General features: G+C 59.7%; 1 protein-coding gene across 5 annotated transcripts; it reads right to left on the reverse strand.

Annotated features, from left to right (window-relative positions):
• Window positions 1-528: 528 nt before the first annotated feature.
• On the reverse strand, window positions 529-15,301 carry LAT2 (linker for activation of T cells family member 2). 5 transcript variants are annotated; one of them, XM_028110077.2, is made up of 13 exons: window positions 14,789-15,282; window positions 10,663-10,785; window positions 10,213-10,252; window positions 7,783-7,847; window positions 7,573-7,633; window positions 7,297-7,334; window positions 6,991-7,026; window positions 6,867-6,909; window positions 6,309-6,364; window positions 5,165-5,233; window positions 4,871-4,942; window positions 4,335-4,456; window positions 529-1,370 (listed from the first exon to the last, which is right to left on the reverse strand). In XM_028110077.2, exons 2-12 carry the CDS (start codon window positions 10,754-10,756, stop codon window positions 4,353-4,355), a joined length of 678 nt encoding a protein of 225 aa, XP_027965878.1. In that variant the 5' UTR covers window positions 10,757-10,785; window positions 14,789-15,282; the 3' UTR covers window positions 529-1,370; window positions 4,335-4,352. The 5 variants fall into 5 exon arrangements, with proteins under 5 accessions (XP_027965878.1, XP_027965874.1, XP_027965875.1 ...); XM_028110073.2 differs by lacking the exons at window positions 529-1,370; window positions 4,335-4,456 and adding an exon at window positions 4,463-4,695 and having other exon boundaries at window positions 14,789-15,296; XM_028110074.2 differs by lacking the exons at window positions 529-1,370; window positions 4,335-4,456 and adding an exon at window positions 4,463-4,695 and having other exon boundaries at window positions 7,783-7,826; window positions 14,789-15,292.
• Window positions 15,302-20,912: the final 5,611 nt, after the last annotated feature.

Raw genomic sequence — 20,912 nt, forward strand, 5'->3', positions numbered from 1 at the left:
GTGAAGTTTTAAAAGACATTCTAACATATTTCCTCAATCTTATTCGTCATCTGGAGCCTCATGATCGCTGTGAGGTTTGCAGGGGAGGCCCAGGGCGCAGGGACGTGTGTCTGTGCCTCACACCCCAGAACCGTGTTGGCAGGACTCCTCCCACCTGGAGCCCCCACCACAGCCTCACTGCACCCCGCTCCGTCTCTGAGCCCGAGATCGGGACTCCCGGGTGTGAAGGAACAAGTGGGCAGCAGCTGTGTTCTGGTTTTCCTTCTCATTTCCTAACTGATGGCATTAACCTGGAAAGTTAGTGTGGCATCCCGGAAAGGGTGGACTCCAGGACCGGGTTCCTGTCCCCAGCTCGCTCTCTCCTCTCTCTCTCTCTCTCTCTCTCTCTCTCTCTCTCTCTCTCTCTCCCCCCCTCCCTCTCCCCCCCTCTCTTGGGGCCTCAGGGTCCTTTTCCATTAAGCAAGAGGCTTGACTTCCACTCCCTTGGAAGGTTTTGCATGAAGCAGGAAAAACAAACATGAGAATTGCTAGTCTTAGAAAATGCTTTATTGAGATGTTTCAGTTGGAGGAAACATCTTGCTTCTCCGGCTGTGGCTTTTCTGGCTCAGAAGTTCCCTTTGGGCCCCTGGACTTCCCATGAGACAGCTGTGTTCCTGCTCAATCAGCTCAGCCGAGTCCAGTCCTGGGGCTGGGGAGGATTTGGGGACAACAGAGGGGTGCCACTCAGCCACTCCTTGCTGCTGCTCCAGAAACGGTGTGCTTTGCCCACAGCAGACGTTCCCACTGAAGGGCACCCAGGTGTCCTGTAGCCTCATCTCTTCCAAGTGAACTGAGGCCCAAAGAATGGAGCGCGGGGGCTCCCCCTCTCTGCTGAAATGATGTGTAATGCTCACAGGAGACGAGATAGACGAGACTCTGTACCCGGAGATGTAGATTGTTAAATATGGTTCCACCGATATAAATTAACTGTACAAGTTTATGGATCAGGCAAAAGATCCCAGCAATTGACGTTAGTAAGCAATTTGGAACCTGAGTCCAAAGCAAAAAGGCACAGGAATACCAGCGACACACAGTGTTTTCAGACATGGGGACGGGGATGCAGCTTGCCCTGACCCTCGGGCATCGGATCAGGTCAGAAGCCACGCTGCCCTCAGCCTCAGGCTCCCGCAGAAGCCGGGCCAGGGCCTGATGCGCCGCGTAACTGTCCTTTCCCCAGCTGGTCCCCCATGGCCTGATGGACGGGCCTCCGGACGCCTCAGTGCATCTCCCAGGGGTAACCGTGGGGGGTGTCGAGGTTGGGCAGCTCCGGAGAGAGAAGTGAGCCCGGGGGAGGCAGGAAATAGCCCTCAGCCTGGTGGTTCCCTCGGCTCCTTGATGAAGACCAAAAAGGTTTGTTAAAAGGGAAAGGGTTGCCTGGACTAGCACTTTCTTCCCCCTGCGCTGGGTCAGGGTCATGGTGATGGTCAGTGTCTGGCCGCCTTCCTGTAGCAGCTGAGAAGAACCCGCCCATCAAGCAGCCTTCTTTCCCTTTGAAATCCCTGTGCTCATTGATCCTGGCCAAGGCTGCAGTTAATCGGTCCTGGCCGAGGCTGTGGTTAATTGGTACAGGGCTGGTGACTGGCGCTCGCCTCCAACGCCCGTCCGCTCCCCTCCCACCCAGAAGGGACCTGCCAGGAGCGTCAGCTCTAACTCAGCCCCGCTTCTGCCTCACTCGGCAGCCCGCCCACATCTTTGAACCCAGGGATCGGGTCACTCCCGCCGCCAGCGAGCCACCGTGGACGCTGGCCTGTGGAGTCCGGACCCCGGGGCAGGACAGCATCCAGCATGCGAAGTTTCCATCCAGCCTCGGCCGGACCCCAAGCTTGAACCGACGACATCCTTCCTGCCACCCCACCTTCCAGCTCAAAACCCTGCACAACCCCTCCGGCTCCTGCCCCATGTCTCTGCTCCCCTCTGAAGTGGAACTTCTGGAATGTTCTCTACTCCCTGTCTTGGGACTCCTGTGCTCTGAATACAAGCAGGCCTTCTCCCCACCACCATCGAGTCTCACCAGTGCCCACCAGTGCCCACCGCCTGCCTGGCGCCTGCTCACACCCACCCAAAGTGCCTTCCTCGGGCCCAGGACACTGCCCTTCGCCGCTTTGCCTCCCAGCCTTTGGCCTCAGTGCCGGCCCCTCTTCTCGGCCTCACTCCCCGGGGGCTGACTGTTGTCGCTCTCAATGACGACACCCCGCGTCTGTCTCCAGCCTGGCCTCGCCCTCAGTCCAGGCTCAGCTGTCTAGCTGCGCACTTCCTATTTCTCCCCATGCGGGCAGCTCGAGCCGAACATGTCCAGAAATAAGCTGGCCTGCCCACAGGGCCTGCTCTGCCCACAGCCTCTCACACCTCGGCTGGGGACAGTGACATCCTCTTGTTGCTCGGCCAAAAACCCTGCAGCCCCTCAGCTCCTGGCCCCCCAGCACCCACTGCCTCAATGAGTCCTGTGCGCTCCGCCTTCAAAACCAACTCCCGATTTGGACATAACGGGTAAATACAGAACATTCCATCCCAAACAACAGAGTACACATTCTTTTCAAGTACACATGGAACATCCTTCAGAACAGGAAACATGTCAGGCCACCAAACAAGCCTCAATAAACGTAAGAAGACTGAAATCATACCATACATCCTCTCCGACCACAGGGGTACGAAACTAGAAATCACAAGAAAAATGGAAAAATGCAGACACGTGGAGGTTAACCAATGTGATACTAAACAACCAATGGGTCAACAAAGAAATCAAAGAAAAAATTTCAAAAAAATACACGGAGACGGGGCGCCTGGCAGGCTCAGTTGGGAGAGCGTGTGACTCTTGATCTTGGGGTCGTGAGTTCGAGCCCCACGTTGGGTGTAGGGAGTACTTAGAAATAAATAAACTTAAAAAAAAAAACATCTAAGACCAAACGAAACCCTATTCATGTTTGCCTCCACCCTGAGCCAAGAAGTCACCTTTTACCTGGATTCTCACTGGTCTCTGTGCATCCCTTGCTGCCCCCTGAATTCATTTCCCTCCTCAGCCAGCCAGGGATTCCGTTCCCAGGCTCCCAGGCTCCCAGGCTGCGCCCCCTCCCATCTCAGAAAACCCAGGGGCCGCTGTGTGGCTGCCCCCTCCCCTGTGGTCAGACCCTCTGGGCGCGCTTCGGCCCCCGTCGCGGGCCGGGGAGGGAGCACCCCCAGCTGCCCTGGGCAGCCCAGCCCTGTGGTCCGCGGCCTCCTCCCCGTGGGTTTGTCCCCACAGGGCTTATCACCCGCTCACATGCTGCCTGTCCTTCCTGCCCTCTCTCTCAGCCCACAGCCATCCGTGTCATCACTCTCACCAGAGTGACGTCCTGAACGGTCAGGGATTTATTTGGGTGGGATTTCTTTCTTGTCTAAGATTTTATTTTTAAGTCATCTCTATACCCAACGTGGGGCTCGAACTCAAAACCCTGAGATGCAGAGTCACACGCTCCGGGCGCCCATGGGTGGATTTCGTTTATTGCTGGGTCCCCAGCACCTAAGGCTGACTTGCCGCCAGCAGGGGCCCAGTAGATGTTGGGGAGTGTGTGAGCGGTGGGCTCAGGCTTCTACGGCCTCTCCTGCTCTGGGGCCCTCACAGCCCGGGGGCCGCCCGCCCGCCTGCCCCGACTGGGACTTCAGAGGGCCTTCAAGACCCCAATGGGGTCAGGCCTGCCTCCCACGCGGTGGCACAGCCTGGGCCCTAGCAGCTGACTCTCAGTGGGGCCTGGGACGGGAGGCTGAGCGCTCTGTGCGTTGGGGGGGGGGGTGCTGCGCCGGTGCGCGGGAGCACTCAGCCGCACGCTGGCTGGTGCAGTGGGTGCCGCAGACTCGGTCCAGTGCGCCCGTCATGGGTGCCAACCTCTACCTCCCAGGCCCAGCCCTGTGCCTGAGTCCTTCAAGTGCTGTGTCCCATTTGCTCCATTTTGCGGGTGAGGAAATGGTCCCGGGGGAGCTGAGCCACTTGCTCGAGGTTGCAGAGAGCTGCCCGGAGCCCACCCCTGCACCCCACAACTCACCAGCCTCCCCAGCCTGACAGCCCCAACAGCCGCCTGAGACCCTGGTGTCTGCCGTGGAGCTGTGACCTCCCTGGGTCTGCCGTGGGCGTTGGGGGCAGGACGGCTCAGGAGCTCAGTCCCAACACCCTACAGAGCCACCCATTTCAGCACCCATGGGTGCTACTCCTTGACCCCCCCCCACCGGGGCCCCCGTGTGGCTCCTCCAGCCCTGTTTTTCCCTTCGATGGGGCCCCTCCCTCAGGTTGTGAGCACCAGCACCCTGGGCCGAGGCAGCTGTACCTTCCTTCTAGATCCTTCCTAGACTTCTGTGGCTGCCACATTCTGATTCACGTAATCGGGGTCCTCGCTGTCCTCGTCTGGGCTGCCTGCCAGGGACAGGGGCTCTTCCCTCGGGACTCGCTCTGCGGACCAGCGGGCAGATGGGCAGACGGTGGGCAGACGGCTCATGCGGACACACCCACACCTGTTCCCTCAGCCAGACGCCTGGGCCCAGGGCCCCGGGCGCCACAAAACAGCCTGCAGGAAACGCTCCACGGAACACTGTGCCGGTCCCCATCTCTGTGGTTTGCCAGAGATTTCCACCCCGGGGGCGGCTGGGCGGGCGTCCTGGTTCTGGCACGGTTCCAGGCTGCTGTGGCCACTGATGGGCCAGAGGCGTCACTGTGAAGTCAGCTGCAAGGGCCGCAGGGGAGCCTGCCCCCCCCACCCCCGACTGTCCCTCCCTCGCCCCCCCCACTGCCCGATCCTCCCAGGCCAGGCCCTCCCCAGCCTGCTGAAGCTGACCACCCGGGAACCCCTGCTCTCCGGCCACGCACCCGCGGCCCTCCTGGACTCCCGCCACTGCCGGATGGATGCTGAGTTCTGGTAATCCTCGGATCCCTCGTCGCCTGCAGGGAGACACCGGGAGAGGGGCTGGTACAGGTGGCAGCCGCCGCGGCTAGTCCTCAGGCCCCCTGCATGCTCCCTAAGGCTGGGACCCCCGGGGCCGTGCAGGTACTCGAGCAAACGGTGAACCTTCGGGCTTCGAGGCAGGGGGTGCCTTTGAGCGGTGTGGGCGGGCCTGGCCGAGGAGGCCTCCCCGCCCAGTTCCCTGGGGCTGGCGGCCTCACCCGACTCGGGGTCCTTCGGCTTGCAGATGAGCACGTTCTCGTAGGAATTGGCATCGTCATCATCGTCATCTGCCAGGGAGGGGGTGAGGGTCAGGTTGGTGGGGGGCCCTGCCCAGCAGGCCTGGCTTTTCTCCCCTCCCTCCCTCCACCCTGCCTTCCCTCGGCCGGTGACCTGTCCCGCCAAGCCCCCAGCCCTCTGGGTCCCCCGTGGAGTCTCTGAACATTCTCCTGGACAAGATTCTTAGCGGACGCTGGCCTGGCTCCAGCTCCTTCATGGGCCCTCCGAGGTCACCCCAAATGCACTGGGGAGGGGAGATGTGGGGACGGGCTTGCAATCAGGCAATTGGATAGTTGGAGGGAGGGAGGCCCGTTGCTATCGGGCAACGAGGGGCAGGGAGAGCCGCTGGGGGCTGAGGAGAGACGGGAAGCAGGCCTAGGCCGATCCTAAAGTCGTGCCTTTGGGCAGGGCATGGTGGGCCTAGGCTGGATGTGGCCCTAGTGGAGCCTGGCACCCCCTCATCGCCCCTGCGAGCTGAGCTCTAACCGCTGCCCTACCCAGCAGCCTTCTGTGTCAAAGGGGCTCCAAGACATGAGGGTCCCTCCCATATTCAGCAGTGGCAGCGGGGGAGGAAGAGGCCCCCTCCCTCTGCCCGCCATGCGCCCCAACCCCCAGCCCAGTGTGGCCTCCCCAGACCTCTCAGCAGGCCCGGCCCACCCTCGGTCCTCAGTTTCTTTTTCTGTAAAGCCAAGGTGTTAAGGGCCCAAGATCTCAGCCTCCTCAGAGCCTGCAGGGCTCAGCGTCTGTCAGCAAGGCTGCCCCGCCCAGGCCCTTCCTCCGAGGTCCCACGTGTACTCATCAGTGGCTGCCCAGCCCTGAGGGGGGCCCATGTGACCAGAGGCTCAGCCTCCCCCGCTGCCCCTGGCCCCAGCTCCCCTTCTGGTTCCCTCACCTCTGTGGCCCACACCCCTCTCCCCTCCCTGCCCCCCCCCACATCCCTTCCCTACTCTGTTCCCCCACCACCAGCCTCCCCCGGCTCCCCAACTCCGCCACCCATCCAAACCTAGGCCCAGCCTCCCCGCCCTCCTCTACGGCCTTGACCTTCTGCAGCTCGCCACTTCCTCCCCTCCTCCTCCAGCACCTCACCTTCCCTGGGCTTCTGGATCTGCCCCCAGTTGTAATAGTCCGTGGTGATGGGTTCTCTGGCAAGAAAACACAGACCCAGAGCGGTTGCTGGGCAGGCCGGGGCTCGGGGTGGGGGCATTGTGGGGGACACGGATGACAGGGCTGTTCCAGCCATCACCCCCCCGGCCCCCCCCTCCGTCCTTCCCTGGTCCCTCCGTCCCTCTTCCCTGGGCCCCTAAGTCACCCAGCCTGGCTCCGGCTATCCTGACTTGTGACTCTAGGCGAGTCCCCATCTTCCCTGGGCCTAAGTGTACCCATCCGTGACACATCCCTGAGGGCCCTTCCTCCCTTATCTCTGGGTGATGCAGGATGAGTCCCCCAGACAAGCCCTCCCTAGAGCAGGGCCACGCCCCTGTCCCCACAAAGCCATGGCCAACTGAGGGGACGTGATGCGACTGAGCACCTGCCTGGGCCAGTGTGTTCTAGGGCCGGAAGCTTTCATAAAGGGGGAAGCCCGGCGGGGGGGGGGGGGGCGGGGGGGGCGGGGAGGAGGTGCCGGCCCTGCTTAAGGCCACTCACACGTAGGCTGCATCGGATCTGGATCTGGATCCATGTCTGCTCTCTGCGGGAGGAGGTGACTATTAGGCCCGAGCACTGGGCCCTGGGCCCCACCGCAGCCCCCACCTCCCAGGATCCCACCCACCTTTGCTGAAGTTCTGGTACCTGGAGGACTCAGAATCTGGAAGAAAGGCCGGGCTCATGGCTTCCTCCCACCCCTGCCCCGCCCCCCTCCCCAAGGGAAGGGCCTCCAAGAACCCGGGTGTCTCCTACCTTCCCACCTTGACCCCCGCTCTCCACCCTCTCCCCCGCTAGGCCAACCCGGGGGCCTCCCGGCCCAGCTCCCCTCGTCCTCCAGGCCTCCGCTGCACAGGGACTGCCCCGCCAGGTAGTCGCCTGTCTCAGTCCCACCTCACCCCTGCCCCCACCCCCGTGTCTGAGGACCACTCACCCTCGAGGCTGGGGGAGAACCTCAGCAGCTTGTCCTTCCTGCAGGAAAGGGGGGGAGGGAGGGGCTGAGAGGGGCCGGATGGGGAAAGGCCTTGGGGTTTTCTGAACCACAGCCCCACAGCCGTACAGCCCCCTCGTGGGGCCCTCACAATCCGGCTCTGGGGCTCTGACGTCCAAGGTCTTGGCCTGAGCTCAGCCAGGTGGGGCCCTCCGGGGCTCTCTTTCCCGTGGCCTCCTATGGGGCTGTGACCCCCTCCAGGCCTCGGATTGTCCCTACCTTGTTGGCGCTACGTCAGAGTCCGCGTCCGCCAGGGGCCCGGGCCAGGCCTGCCTGATCACTGCAAAGGACAAGGGGCTGTTGGCCGGGCGTCCGGGCCCGCCTGCCAGGGCCGTTCCCCCACTCTACCAGATAGGGCCTGGCCACAGTCCCCATATGGACACCCCAACCCCGAGCCCAGTCCCCGGACCCTTCGGTTCAAGAACTCACAAGAATAGGTCCGGGCCAGCGCCAAGTTCTGTTGATTCTCCTCCCTGGGAAAACATGGAGCTCCGCTGAGCCAGGGCCCAGCCTCCCACAGCCGGAGGGACAGAGAGACAGGAGAGACGGACAGACAGGGCCAAGGAACAGAGAGGGGAGGGACGGACCAGGGCGAGAGTGAGGAGCCGCCATCCCTCTGGGCCTCCGATCCAGGGCTCCCCCCTTTCTCTGAGCTGCCCGCCAGGCGCCCACCCTTCTCACGTGGCCCCGAGCCGGAGCCTCCGCGGCCTCCCCAGGAACCCCGGAGATGGTCTGGAGGGTCTGTGGGCGGGGCTGGGGAGGTGGCCCTCCGATTCTGAGGTGAGGGTCGGGCGGCTCTTCAGGGACTTCAACGAGAGGGTAACTTCAACCCCTCTTGGGATGTCCAAACACACCCTTTACTCCCAAGTAACTGGCGAGGCAACTTCCCAAGGCTTAGCAGACACAGCAAGGTACCTGGCCATGCGTGGTGTTCCCTTCTTCCACTGAAATGGGATTTTTATTTATTTAGGCCCATCTAAAAGACTGTATTTTCCAGCCTCCCTTGTGCCTGAGTATGGCCATGTGATTAAGCTCTAGTCAGTGAAATGCCAGCCAAGATTGTTGGGACTTCAGAGGAGGCGCTGCCAACAGGGGTGCACCCTTTCTGTCCTTGCCCTTCATTCTTACTACTGCCTGGAACACAGAGATGAAGGCTGGAGCTCTAGCCGCCATTATGGATCATGAAGTTCCCTTGAGGATGGAAGCCACTGCTAAAGATGGTAGAGCAGATTAGCTAAACATTTAAAGTCCATTTGGGTCCCTCCTCTGGACCAGAAGGGGTACCTGGCCAAGCCTTCCAGGAGCTTCCGGGGAGGGGCAGCTGGAGCAGTCAGGGTGACCTGATTTAGGAAGGATGCCCTAAATGCACGGGCAGGACTGAACCCAAGTGAAGTGGGGAGAACCCGAGTCTCCCCTCCCGCCTCCTCCTGCCCAGGCCCAGCCTTCCCACTTCCCACTATGACACAGTTTCACTTCTGGCTCAAACGGCCTGTTTCTAACATCAATCAGAGGCCCAGAGTGGGCAGGCACTGAGAGAGGAGGGGAGATACTGGGGAGGCCTGCCTCGGGGCTGAGGCATGGGGGGGGCAACAGGGGATCCCAGCCCCCTTCACCCCTGGTGGAGGCTGTGGGTGGGTCATCCAGAGGACCAAGTGGCCAGAAAAGCCCAGCCTCAGGGGTGGGCATGGATGGGGACATTGTATTTTCATATTTCATTGTGGTTTTTCAGTTGCAAAAGGAAATGAGAAAGGGTGTGTGTGCGTTTGTACGTGAGTTCCTTCCCCAGGCAGGCACACACAGGGGTGAGGAGAGGAGTGCACGCCTGAGCAGGAGTGTGGGGGGGGGCACTAGTGGGTGTGAGCCGGCGTGCTGGCCCATGTGTGCTCATGTGTGCACGCAGGTCTCAGAGGCCCCCGGGTGCTCCGTCAGTCACTTTCCTGCTCAGCACAAGGACACCAGTGGCCGCCCCCCTCCCTCCCCGGGTTGTCCTTGGGCCACGCCGTGGTCTGCAGCGTCCCGCACGGCTGACCCTCCCAGGGCTCATACATAGAGCAGCTCGCCTGCCCCCGAGGTGCCTGGAGCTCCATCCTGCCGGATCCAGCTGCTCGGCCTGGGGTCAGTGACCCCCCCAACCCCATTTCCTCTCTACCCCTACTTCCCTGGGCCCTTAGGACAAAGGTCATGGGCTCTCCCCACAGTCAAGACTCTCCTTCCTCCTCACCCAGCTCATGCCTCTCAAGATACACCCACGCGTACCACCTCCTCTCCAGAAGAAAGTGTCCGCCCCAGTCCTGCGGGGGGGGGGGGGGCGGGGGGGGCGGGGCGCCCACCCTGTTCTCTCTCTGGAATGTCCCCTTTTGCCTTCTTTCTCTCTTAACATCCTCCCCATCTCCTCCATCAGGCCTTCCCTACCCCCCAAGGACATGCCCACATCCTCCCGGAGGAGCTCTGTTAGCATTTTCCAGGGGAGACTTGAGCATGGCTCACGTTTTGCTTTGTGCCCAGTCTCTGTTCCCCCCATTGCCCGGGAGGGCAGAACTCTCTGTCAACCCCCAGCACCAGCACGGTGGGCTCCCCTGGGCTGGGGGCAGAGGGAGGATCTCTGGAGATGCAGGGGGGCACGCTGGAGAGTGGCACCCCCTCCCCCCAAAGCCCTCCCGGACCAGATGGGGGAAGCGCATGGAGAGCCCCAAGGGTCCCTCCCTCCCTGGACTGCTCGGGACCCACTAGAGCCCGGTGTGGGGGAGGTGGGAGTGAGGGGTGAGGGAAGGGGTGCGTGGACACGCGAGAGCACGCCCATGTGGATGCCCACAGTCAGGGCACACGAAGTCACGGGGCTGGGGACACTGAGGCACTCACAGGCTCCTCTGCTCATAGATCTTCTCAGACTTCTTCACGGCTGCAAGAACAAGACCAGATTAGCAAGCGACCCCAAGCCTGGGTGGGAACTGAGATCCGAGGTCCCTCCTCTTGTCTCCCCTGTGCCCTGGGCAGGCCTCAGATGGGACGCGGGGGCCGGGCCGCCAATCCCTGTGGGCCACCTCTCATGGACAGGGTGCTTGCTCACCACCTATTAGGAGAGCAGAGTGTGGAGAAGGTGGGTGCTGCAGGCAGCACGGCAGCCCCCCCACCCCCGATTTTCCAGAACATTCCCCTGCCCCAGCAAAACCAAAGCCCCACGGTGAGCCAGACCCACCGACTTCAGGGGTGGTTTAGGGGCTTCCTCCCTGCCTTGTGAAACTTCTCCGACTGCCCTTGGACCGCAACCAGGGCTGGGGACCCCGCCCTTGTCCCCAAGCGCCCCCTTACCTGGGCGGGAGCAGCGCACACACAGGCCGGCCACAGTCCCCAGCAGCAGCAGCAGGGCCACCCAGGGCCACAGCAGCTCGCTCTCCACATTCATGTCCGCTCCTGGCCACGCGCCCTGCAGCGCTACAACGTAGGACCCCCTGTGACCAGCCCTCCGGAGTCCCCCCTGAGCCCCACACTGTCGGGTGTCCATTGCCCCCTTCTCCTGACAGCCCCGCAGTGGAGCCCAGACCACAGGAGCACCATCTCCCGTCCCTGTCCGAGGACTGGGTCAGGCTGCAGCAAGCCCTGCTCCCCCGTCTGACCCAAGACCCACACCCCGGGCCCCCAGGGCCATCCCCCACATTTGCTAAGTGCTAGAAGGTTCTGGGAACCCACCAGACAGCACCATGTGTACGTGTCCCAAACGTGCCTTTGCTTAATCCACAAAACCCCCCACGGGGGGCGGGGGGAGGCAGGGAGAGGCTCCCAACATTTCACAAATACAGAAACTGAGGCTGGGGATCCCAGCTGCGAAGGAGAAAGGCAGGATTCAAACTCCGGCCTCTGGATCCTAACTCCGGCTCACCTGTTGCCTCCTGTAAACCCAGCTTTGTTCCCTGAGCTCAGTCCTCGGCCCCTTCCAGAGGAGCCCTGGCAGCCCCCACGCACCCCAGGGTGCCTCTCTGCCCCTTATCCATGGGCCCCCTGGGGGAGTTGGGAGTGGGATTTCCGTTCTTTCTTTCTTTAAAAATATTTTATTTATTTGTCAGAGAGAGAGAGAGCACAAGCAGGGGGAATGGCAGGCAGAGGGAGAAGCAGGCTTCCCACCGAGCAAGGAGCCCGATGTGGGACCTGATCCCAGGACCCTGGGATCACGACCTGAGCTGAAGGCAGACGCTTAACCAACTGAGCCACCCAGGTGCCCCGGGGTTTCCATTCTTTAAACACTGAGGGGTTCCTGAGGTATAAGGGGGAGAAGGGTACTCTGGGCGGAGACCTGGTGGGCTGCCCAGGGCTGGTGGAGGTGGGATGTACTGGGAGAGGGTCTCTGCGGGGTGAGGAGGCTCTGAACCCCGCCTGGCACTGGGCCACTGCTGGGTCAGTGACTGGTCCCTGGGGTGGAGCCATGCTGTGATGGCCAGTCCTTGGCGAAGCCACAGGCAGCCACATACCAGGGCCTGGACGGGGGGCAAGTACAACCCTCTTAAGGGGGCTTCTGAGGAGAATCACTGGAACTGGAGAGACTCAGTCTCCTGGCAGTGGCCAGGGACACAGTTGAGGGCCACAGTGGGGTCTCCGAGGGGGCCCTGCCCACACCCCTGAGCGTCCCCTCTGGGCATGTTGTTTTTCCCGGCTTGGCCACCCGGGAGGAGGGCTTCTCCCCACTTTACAGCTGGGGAAGTCGAAGCTCAGGGAGAAGCTGAGCTCTGTACTGCCCAGCTCCTGTTTCGGGCTCCCCCAAGGCCTCGGCTGCACCCGGCTGTCCCCCTCACCTCTCCGAGCTTCCCGAACCCTCACGCAACAAATGACAAGGAGCCTCTGAGCAACCCTGAGCCTCCATCGAGGCCGTCCCAGAGAAGCCGCCCCTCCTTCCCCAAACAGCAAGTGAGTCAGTGGAAACCTTGTGATGGGATGGCCCTGTCACCCCAGGAGGGCGTCCACGGGGAGGCCCCCGCTCTCAGGGCCTGGGCCCCGGCCTCCCAGCCTGCACAGCCTCCTCCTGCCCCCTCTGCTGTGCCTCTAGCCCAGCCCAAGGGCGCTTCAGGCTGTGTGGGGTTGGAAGCACCGGGTCCTGGAGGGAGGACTCCTGCCCGTGCCTCGGGGTCTGTTGGCCTCAGTCTTCTCATCTGTAAAATGGGGCTCAACCTGGTGCCTTCCTCAGGGAACTACTGGCCGATGAGAAGCAGCCTGGCTCAGTATCCAGGCTTCCCAGGGAGAAACCTGCTAGGGCTCGTATTTCTGGCCGGCTGGTTTGGAGAACTCGCTTGTGCTCCAGGGGCCTGGCACTTGAGGCCCCAGGACCCGGCCTGCCGACCTTTGCAGCCGTCCCGGGGAAGGGCGGCCCTCCATCCCAGGGAATCCTGGCCACCAGAGAGCCCTCTTGCTTCCTGGACCCCCTGCTCTCCTGGGTCAAGCAACACAGTCGGGGGGTGCCCCCAGCCCTGGTCCACCATATCTGCCTGGCACTGGGGGAGGGCGGGGGATGAGAACGCCGAGTGGGCTCTGCTGTTGAAGCCCGGTATTGCTGGCCTTCCGTAGCCCCTCGGAAATGGGGAAATAAGGACACTCATCCCTCGGGTTTGTCATGAGGCCCAGCATCGAGATGATGCACGAAGGTGGGGGAGACACAGTTGCATGACTACCGTGACTTGCCATCTCAGGGTCCCTGTGGAAGGGGACGGGGTAACACACACCCAGGAAGGGAGAGGGCCAGAGACAGACACACACAGACAGACAGGGAGAGGCTGAGTCACAGACACACACACACACACACACACACACAGACACACACACACACACACACACACACACACACTCACGGACACCCGTGCGCGCTCCCACAGAACATGGGGCAGAGGGATGCGGGCAGGTGTGCGCCGGGGCAGGCCGAACAGCCTTTGGGGGTGAGGGGACCAGCAGCAGACAGTGTGGAGCAACCTTACCAGGGCCTCCCTGCCTGGTGCCCAGGGTACGCGGGGCCTGAGCCTCCCTCCACCGCCCTACCGCCCCGCGCACAGGCCCTCGTGCCGGGACCCCCAGGGCGGGCTGGGATCGGCCCCAGCCCCTCAGTTGTCACAGACACGCCAAGTGTCATGTGGGAAACGCCAGGGAGGAGAGCGAGGCCCCGAGAGGCGGGAATTTGTCCAAGTTCATCCAGCTAGCCACAGAGCCAGGATCCCCAAGCTCAGGCCGGGCTGATCCCCAAGGCCCTCCCTGCTCTTTGACTCCTGTTTTATATTACCTTTTTTAAGAACCATGAAATATTTTTTTTAAAAGAGAGACCAATTTGAGGGACAGGCCCACGGCTGCCCCTAGACTGACTACATCTGCCCTCTGGCCGGGCTTTCCCCGCCAGGATCTGAGGGCAGGCGGATAAGGGTTGGGGGAGGAGGCTGAGCCCCTAGGAGAGGCAGGCCCAGAGGCCCCGGGAGGGCCCCAAGGGGCAGGCAGGGCTGGGTGGGGTGGGGAGGCGAGGAGGCCACAGGCCGAGGAGCTGCAGGCCAAAATAGCACAAAGGGAAGTGCGCAGTTTTCAGATGAACAAAGTTTGCAACAGCCGGGCGGGGGGGGGGGAAAGCCCTTGGGGCTGGGCTGGGCAAGCCGGAAAGGCCCTGGGAGACCCTCATGCCCAATCTCTCAGCCGGCCTCCGGCCCTACACGAGGAAACGGAGGACTCCCAGGGCCACAGGGCAGGCTATGGGGTAGGAACGAGAGGTTGGGTCCGAGCCCTGGGGAGGCTTTATCCCGTGCCCATTCCATTTTCCCATGTCATCCTGGCCTTCAGATAAGGCCGACCCAGGGGCCTCTATGGAGGCTCCTAATGCTCAGGTGGCCAGTGAGAGGGCCTGGGCAGCCCTGGTCCTGGGGCAGCGGTGGGGAATGGTGACGGCCAGGGTCAAGGAGCTCCCCAGCAGAGAGCTGGTGGGCCAGGCTGGGGGCTGGGTGGGGGGTGGCGGGAGGGCTGTTCGGCCTGGCCTGGCCTGGGGGTTAGGCCCTGGGCACCCTTGTCCGGAGAGTCTCATCCATCCTCCCGTAGCCTAGTGGCAGGGACGTTACAGTCCCATTCCACAGATGAAGAAACCAAGGCCCGTGGGTCTGGCCCCTCACCGCTCTCTGGAAGCGATGAGCCCATTCTGGAGGCTTCCCCAGGCCTGGGAAGGCTGGGCAGGGGAAGGTGAAGGTGGGAAAGCGCCGGAGCCCCAGAAACAGTCTGCCCTCGGAGTGCTGCAGGGTCCGGGGAGAGGGCTCCCTAGCCAGGGGCGTCAGGGCGGGACTGGGGCCCAGCGAGGGAGAGCCAGGTGGCCTGGCATCTTCCCAGCCCCCGAGCCAGGCAACCCCCCCCCAACCTCAGCCCTCCTGCGGGGCCAGCAGGGCCATTCCCACCCCCGGTGGGAGGCAGCCTCAGGACCCCCTGCCGGGCTTACCTGAGAGTCGGGGGGCTCCTCACTGCGGCCACCTCATCCTGAGCCCACACACCTGCCCGAGCCACCGCCGCTGCCACCGAGACTGGCAGGCAGCAGGCGAGGTGGCGGGCTTCCTGTCGGCCCCCGAATCAGCCCTCGCACATCCGCTGCTCTGCCGGACCGGCCCTGCCGCGAACAGCCGGGGACCCAGAGACGCTCGCAGAGACAGGGAGAGACACTGAGAGACAGAGGGGGAGAGAGAGACAGACATGAACACAGGCTCAGAGAGGCCAGAGACAAGGACAGACACACACACACACACACACACTGCATACACGCGCGTGACCTCAAGTCACACAAAGAGGAAGAGACAACAGAGGGACAGGGAGCAAGAGAACGAAGTCGGGTGCTCAAACGGACACACACACACACACACACACACGGGCAGCCCGTGGGGAGGAGGGACAGGAAGACATGGAGAAACACACACGCACACTAACCGCCCCCCAACACACACCCAGGGACGAAGTCGGGTGCTCAAACGGACACACACACACACACACACACACACACACACACACACACACACACGGGCAGCCCGCGGGGAGGAGGGACAGGAAGACATGGAGAAACACACACGCACACTAACCGCCCCCCAACACACACCCAGGGAGGGAGAGGGCCAGAGACAGACACACACAGACAGACAGGGAGAGGCTGAGTCACACACACACACACTGACAGACACCCGTGCGCGCTCCCACAGAACACGGGGCAGAGGGATGCGGGCAGGTGTGCGCTGGGGCAGGCCGAACAAGGAAGCAGGATGGGGAGGCAAGGTGAAGGGCAGAAGGGGGGATGATCCACCAGCCATGGCTCCCCCCTGCCCCCTTCCCTCTCAGTTCCGAGGCCCCCTCCCGCAGCTGCCGCTCCTGCTGTCACCAGCTTCTGGGGGGGACCCATAAATATACGGGGTGCTTCCGTGCCTCCTGTTACTGGACATTAAATGACTGGCCCAAGGCCATCAAACTCCTGGTGGCACCTCCACTCCCAGGAGACCCCAGGGAAACCCCCATCAGTCTGGCATTTCAGAACCTGGGCTTCCTGGTCCCAGGGGCCCCTCTGGGCAGGAGACTGGGTTTTCTTTCAGCCCCAGGGGCCCCTCTGGGCCAGAGGACTGGGTTTCTCTTTCAGCTTGTCGGGGGTGGCCAGGGCTCAGACAGGAGGCCCAGCCCCGAAGGCACAGCGGGCCAGGGCTGCCCGCGGCTGCCACCCCGTGGGGAAGAAGGGTAGTGCGCCAGCCGGGCCTTGATGTCAGAGATCCTGTGGGCCTCGCCGCCAGGAACTTGTCCCCATCCCCAGGCACGGTCAAGCTGTCTGTCTGACTCCCAGACCTGTGCCTGTGCGGGCACCACCACACTCCCCTGCTCCACGCTGGGCAATGCTGCATTCAGTTCCCTTGGTAACTAGCCCGTTGGATTTCACTTACACAGGTGAAAAGACTGGAGGCCCACGGAAGCTATGTTGGATTTGAACCCAAAGTCTCCAGTCTGTTGTCTTCCCAGCACCCACAAGTGCGGGGAGATCAGTGGGTGCGCACCAGCAGCCCTCCTTGCTGGGACCACCTGCCTGACCCCCACTCGCACGACCGGGCCGGGCCGGGGTCGGTGTCCGTTGATCCTTGGACCGTGCGCGTGCCCGGGGGTTTCCAGCGGGCAGAGACTGACAGAGGCTCCACTTGTACGGTGGGAAGGAGCTGTCCTACACCTGGCTTCTGTCTTGGGCCTTGGCAATGGCAGAAGTGACCTCCGAACACTGGCAAAGTCTCCAGGTCAATCTGCAGCAGGACCTAGAAGCCCGCAGGCCCTCTCTGAGCCCATTTCCCATCTGCAATAATGGGGGCTGGTCAACCCAAGGACCCTTTTTATACTTGAGTGTGAAAAAAGGATGCCGTCCCCCTTCTAGGCAATTTTCTAAGTCCTCCAAGGTTCTATTTTATTTATAAACCATTGGGTTGTGACTCAGAAAACAAGTCTCGAAAAACTACACAGTTCATGTCCAGTTGCGTCAATTCTAGTGCACTTAAGGTTAAAAAAATTTTTTTTAATAATTCAACAGTTTTTGTGTATTACAAGTTTCTCATGACCATTTAAACCACTTTTAAGCGTGTGATTCAGTAGCATTACATTCACAGCGCGGCACAACCATCACCACGACCCGTCCCCAAACCTTCATCATCACTCCAGACACCTGGCTTTTTTCAGTTCACTGAGTGCGTGCTGTGTGCACATTCATGACCCAATCAAGATACCCAGGTAACAATGCGACAGCTCTAAAAACAATTCCAAGCTGAGAATCTTCTGGGGTCATACTTGTCCTAAAGCCTGATGGGAAGCTATGCATTTCCTTCAGAAAAATCACCTGGATAAGTGTGTACAACATGCTAGAAGCCCCTGGAGCCACATATGTCATCTGCCACCCCCACGTCTTAAGGTGCAAATGAGCCTCCCTTCCACCCCCTCCCTCCCCAGCCGGTTCCAACATTTATTCTTGGTTGTGAACTCACTACCCAAAGGAACCCAGAGTATCGTCATCTTCCTGCCTCCCCCAACCTCAGGACCTGCTGCTTCTTTTGCTTTGTTCTCTACATGTCTGTAGATTTCTAAAGCGTTTTGTATTTTATAAAAGCACCATGCTGTCTGTCAGCGCTTGGGCTTATTTTCCATCTACTGCGTCGTGATCCAATGCTGTGTGCCTTTGGTTCACTCCATCATCTGAACACAGCTTTTGCTGCTCTTGTGAATTTTCTCTGGGGCACGTACCCGGGAGGCGAACCACTGGGCTACAGAACATGGACACATGCCATTTTCAAGTTAAGTCCCCAAGTGCAGTTCCCACTTACACACTCCTCTGTAAGACATGAGACCCACAAACTCTCTAGCAACCGGTTTGTTGGGTCGTGATGTCTGCCATTTGAACGGGCGTGCGGTAGTTATTTTTTTCTCTTTGTGATCTTGTGCTAGCCAGGACTGCTAGTGAGGCGGAATGTCATCCTTCATCCTTCTCATTTGATAGAGTACTTAAAAAGAAAAGATCTAGTGAGCGCACTCTTAATTTCAAGAGCCTGATGCACGTGAGCAAGACCTCTACCAATTCCAAGGCATCTTGGTGTTATTTACAGGATCCCTGGGCTACCTGAAAAGCTGCTCTCATTTCTCTCCCTCCCCATCCTGCTCAGAAAGATAAGCTTCCGGGCCACTAATGATTTTACGAACGTTTACCTTGCCTCCGACAGTCAACAAAAGAACAGGTACAGGAAACAGTTCTCTGTAGGGCTCAAACGGAATACCAAAGAGTCTGCCACTGTGAAATTGTGTGCTTTTATTTGTGTATTTGGTATTTTACACCTACAGGGGGATTACAGAGGGGGGAAGAGATTAGTAGTAGGTTATAGTTAAGTACATTATTTCGGTTCATGTTCATGGCAAAAAACTGCAGAAGGAAGCCTCTGCGATGTGTGGATTTAAAAGCCTGTGAACCTCATGTAAGCATCAAACCTCTCACTGCGGTTAAAGATTGGCCAGGAACACACAAGAGACAGAGCAAAGCGCTCACCCAAACAAAGGGCAGACATGGCCAGGCCAGGGAAGCACCAGGAGCCCTGCCCAACCAACCTACCAGCCATGCAGTCTCCCTGCAGCCAGGGCTGTTTCATGGCCCTGCATGCATGCAGGGCAAACCAGGTCTGGGGAGCACAGGGCAAGACAGCCACCTGGGACACACTGAGGATCGCTTACAAGGCCTGGGATGGGACACCCTGTCCGCCTTCCCTCCTAACTTCCCGGAAGGAGTGCTGGTGAGAAGTCCGCGGGGCAAGCACAGAGGAGTGGCTGGTGGCTGGCACGAACCGCCTGGCCCGTTCTCTGTGAGACCAAGGAGCCCCGTGCACAGCACTGGGCCCTAGCAGGTCCCACTGCCAGTATCACTCGGAGAAAAGACCTTGCACAGGCTAGTGGCCCCCCGCATGACCCCAGCAGCCGGGCGGAATCTGAGAAGACAGAGGGAAACAACGGAGTATTTAAAGTACTCGTGAAAAGAGCCAATTGTAAATAAGGCTTTAAAGAAATGAACAGGGGGCGCCTGGCTGGCTCACTTGGTGGAACGTGCGATTCTTGATCCCAGGGTCCTAAGTTCGAGCCCCTGGTTGGTCACAGAGTTTACTTAAAAATATAAACAAACAAGCAGATCCAAGAACCCCTAGGGGCCGCAGAGCGCCGTCTCCCGCACGGCAGAGACATGCTGTTTCTAGTGAGTCTCAAGCAGGAGCTGCTTTATAGGCTGCTGGTAACTGGCTCTTCCTGTTCTTGACGAATTGCTTGATCAAGTAACCTCCTTCAACAAGAAAGCCAGGCCATTCCTTAGAGATCCTGACTCCCCAAGAGAGGAGTCCAGGCAACAATGCCAGCACCCTCCTCCGTGACCCAAACGCACCCCTCCTGATCTCTTCCTTTCTGCCTCCTAAGACCTCCCTGAAGAAACAAGCTATTTCGGTCAGGATGGGAAACCCCGGCTTCTGGAAGTTGGCTGTGCAAACTTCTCTCTGGGACCTGGAGAGACAATCTGGCCCCTGACAAGATGGGCTCCAAGGTAAAAACATTCTCAGAAACCTAAGCCCCTTATTAAAAGGGCCCCACTTGGCATTCCATTAGATTTGGTTTCTCTGAAGGCAGTTCAAGAATAGCAGGGACAAAAAAAAAAAAAAGCAGAAACCAGGCATCAACTATCTAAACCTATCTCTGGAACATTCATAGTGGGTGCAAACTTTTATGAAAATGAACCTATTTATTTAGGCGCTCATCTGGGCAAAGATGTGCCCTCCTCTCTTAATTCAGTTATTTACGGATGAGAGGCAGGTATCAGGATGCCTTCTGTAATATTTAGCATTGCACAAACACTACGGGCCAAGGAGAGACGTGCAGGGAGAGGGAGGAAGACAGCCGAGCAAGATGGCGTTTCAATCCCGAGACACCTCTGGAGACCCAGATGACCCTCCAAGGGTCTGAACACGCCACAGGTCCTTCAAAGGTGGGAGCCAAGGGACCTTAGAAAACAAGCCTCATTGAGTTGGACTTCAAGCCTCTGGCCACCAGCCTGACTCCACGTAGGGCAGAGGGTTTTCGGTCTCAGGGACCCTCTCCCTTAAAGGAAACACCAGCAGGCACCGAGTCCTCTCCTCCAGGCTCGGCAAGGGAGCGGTCCAAGTGAACAGCCACGCCTGCCCTCCCCACCCTCCCCCTGCAGGGTAAGCCACAGTCAAGGCTCACCTCCCAGTAAGCAAATCCTGCACGGTGCCAGGTCCTCTGCCACCACTGTCCCCGCCAGCCGGGCCTCTCCCAGACACAGCAAAGCCCTGCACCTTGTCCACTGGGCCACACAACCGCCCAGCAGCGCCTCCCGACAACACATGATCTGCGTGCCATGAAGCAGCACCCACCACTGTCCCCAAGAGCACCTAGATTTCTGCTAAAAATAAGCACTTATTAAAAACACGCACACCTTCCATTCTGGGGGAGAAAGTGCCTTTAAAACCCAAACACTATGGCCCCACACCTGTGTATGCAAGGTCTGTTCAGAAAGTCACATTTTTAGGAAATGAGAGAAGAAAAGGCAGGAAGACCCCGGTGTGCTGTTTCTAATCATCACTGGCTCTGAAAATAATTTCACGAGGCCTGTAAGTTCCAGAAGCAAGACGCTTGTCTCACTGCAGCCGTAGGCCTTTCTGCGAGATTCGGGTGCTGCTTCTCAACTTTAAGATTGCGCAATTTCACGTGAGGGCAGCTAAAAAGAACTCAAAAATAAGGACAAGCATTAAATATTACGTAAGGTTTTCTTTTATTTAAAAGATCATTCACAAAATACCGTATCCATAGATTTCCTTTCTGTCATATAGCTGAATGTGTGAAGTGTTTGGAATTCCATTCTTACGTTTAAAAGTCAACTGGATGGCCCAGAAGTTTAGATGAATTTGTTTTGTTCTTAATCTTTCCCCCATTGAAGATGTAAGTAGGTCATCTGAAAGCATCAGGTTTGATTACAACCACATAATGCATGTCTTTCTTAAGTTAAGTATTGGTGTCACACAAAT

Source organism: Eumetopias jubatus, unplaced genomic scaffold (assembly GCF_037043125.1).
Source record: "Eumetopias jubatus isolate StellerSeaLion01/CBP00866 unplaced genomic scaffold, mEumJub1_p1.0 scaffold_12, whole genome shotgun sequence".
Classification (NCBI taxonomy): domain Eukaryota; kingdom Metazoa; phylum Chordata; class Mammalia; order Carnivora; family Otariidae; genus Eumetopias; species Eumetopias jubatus.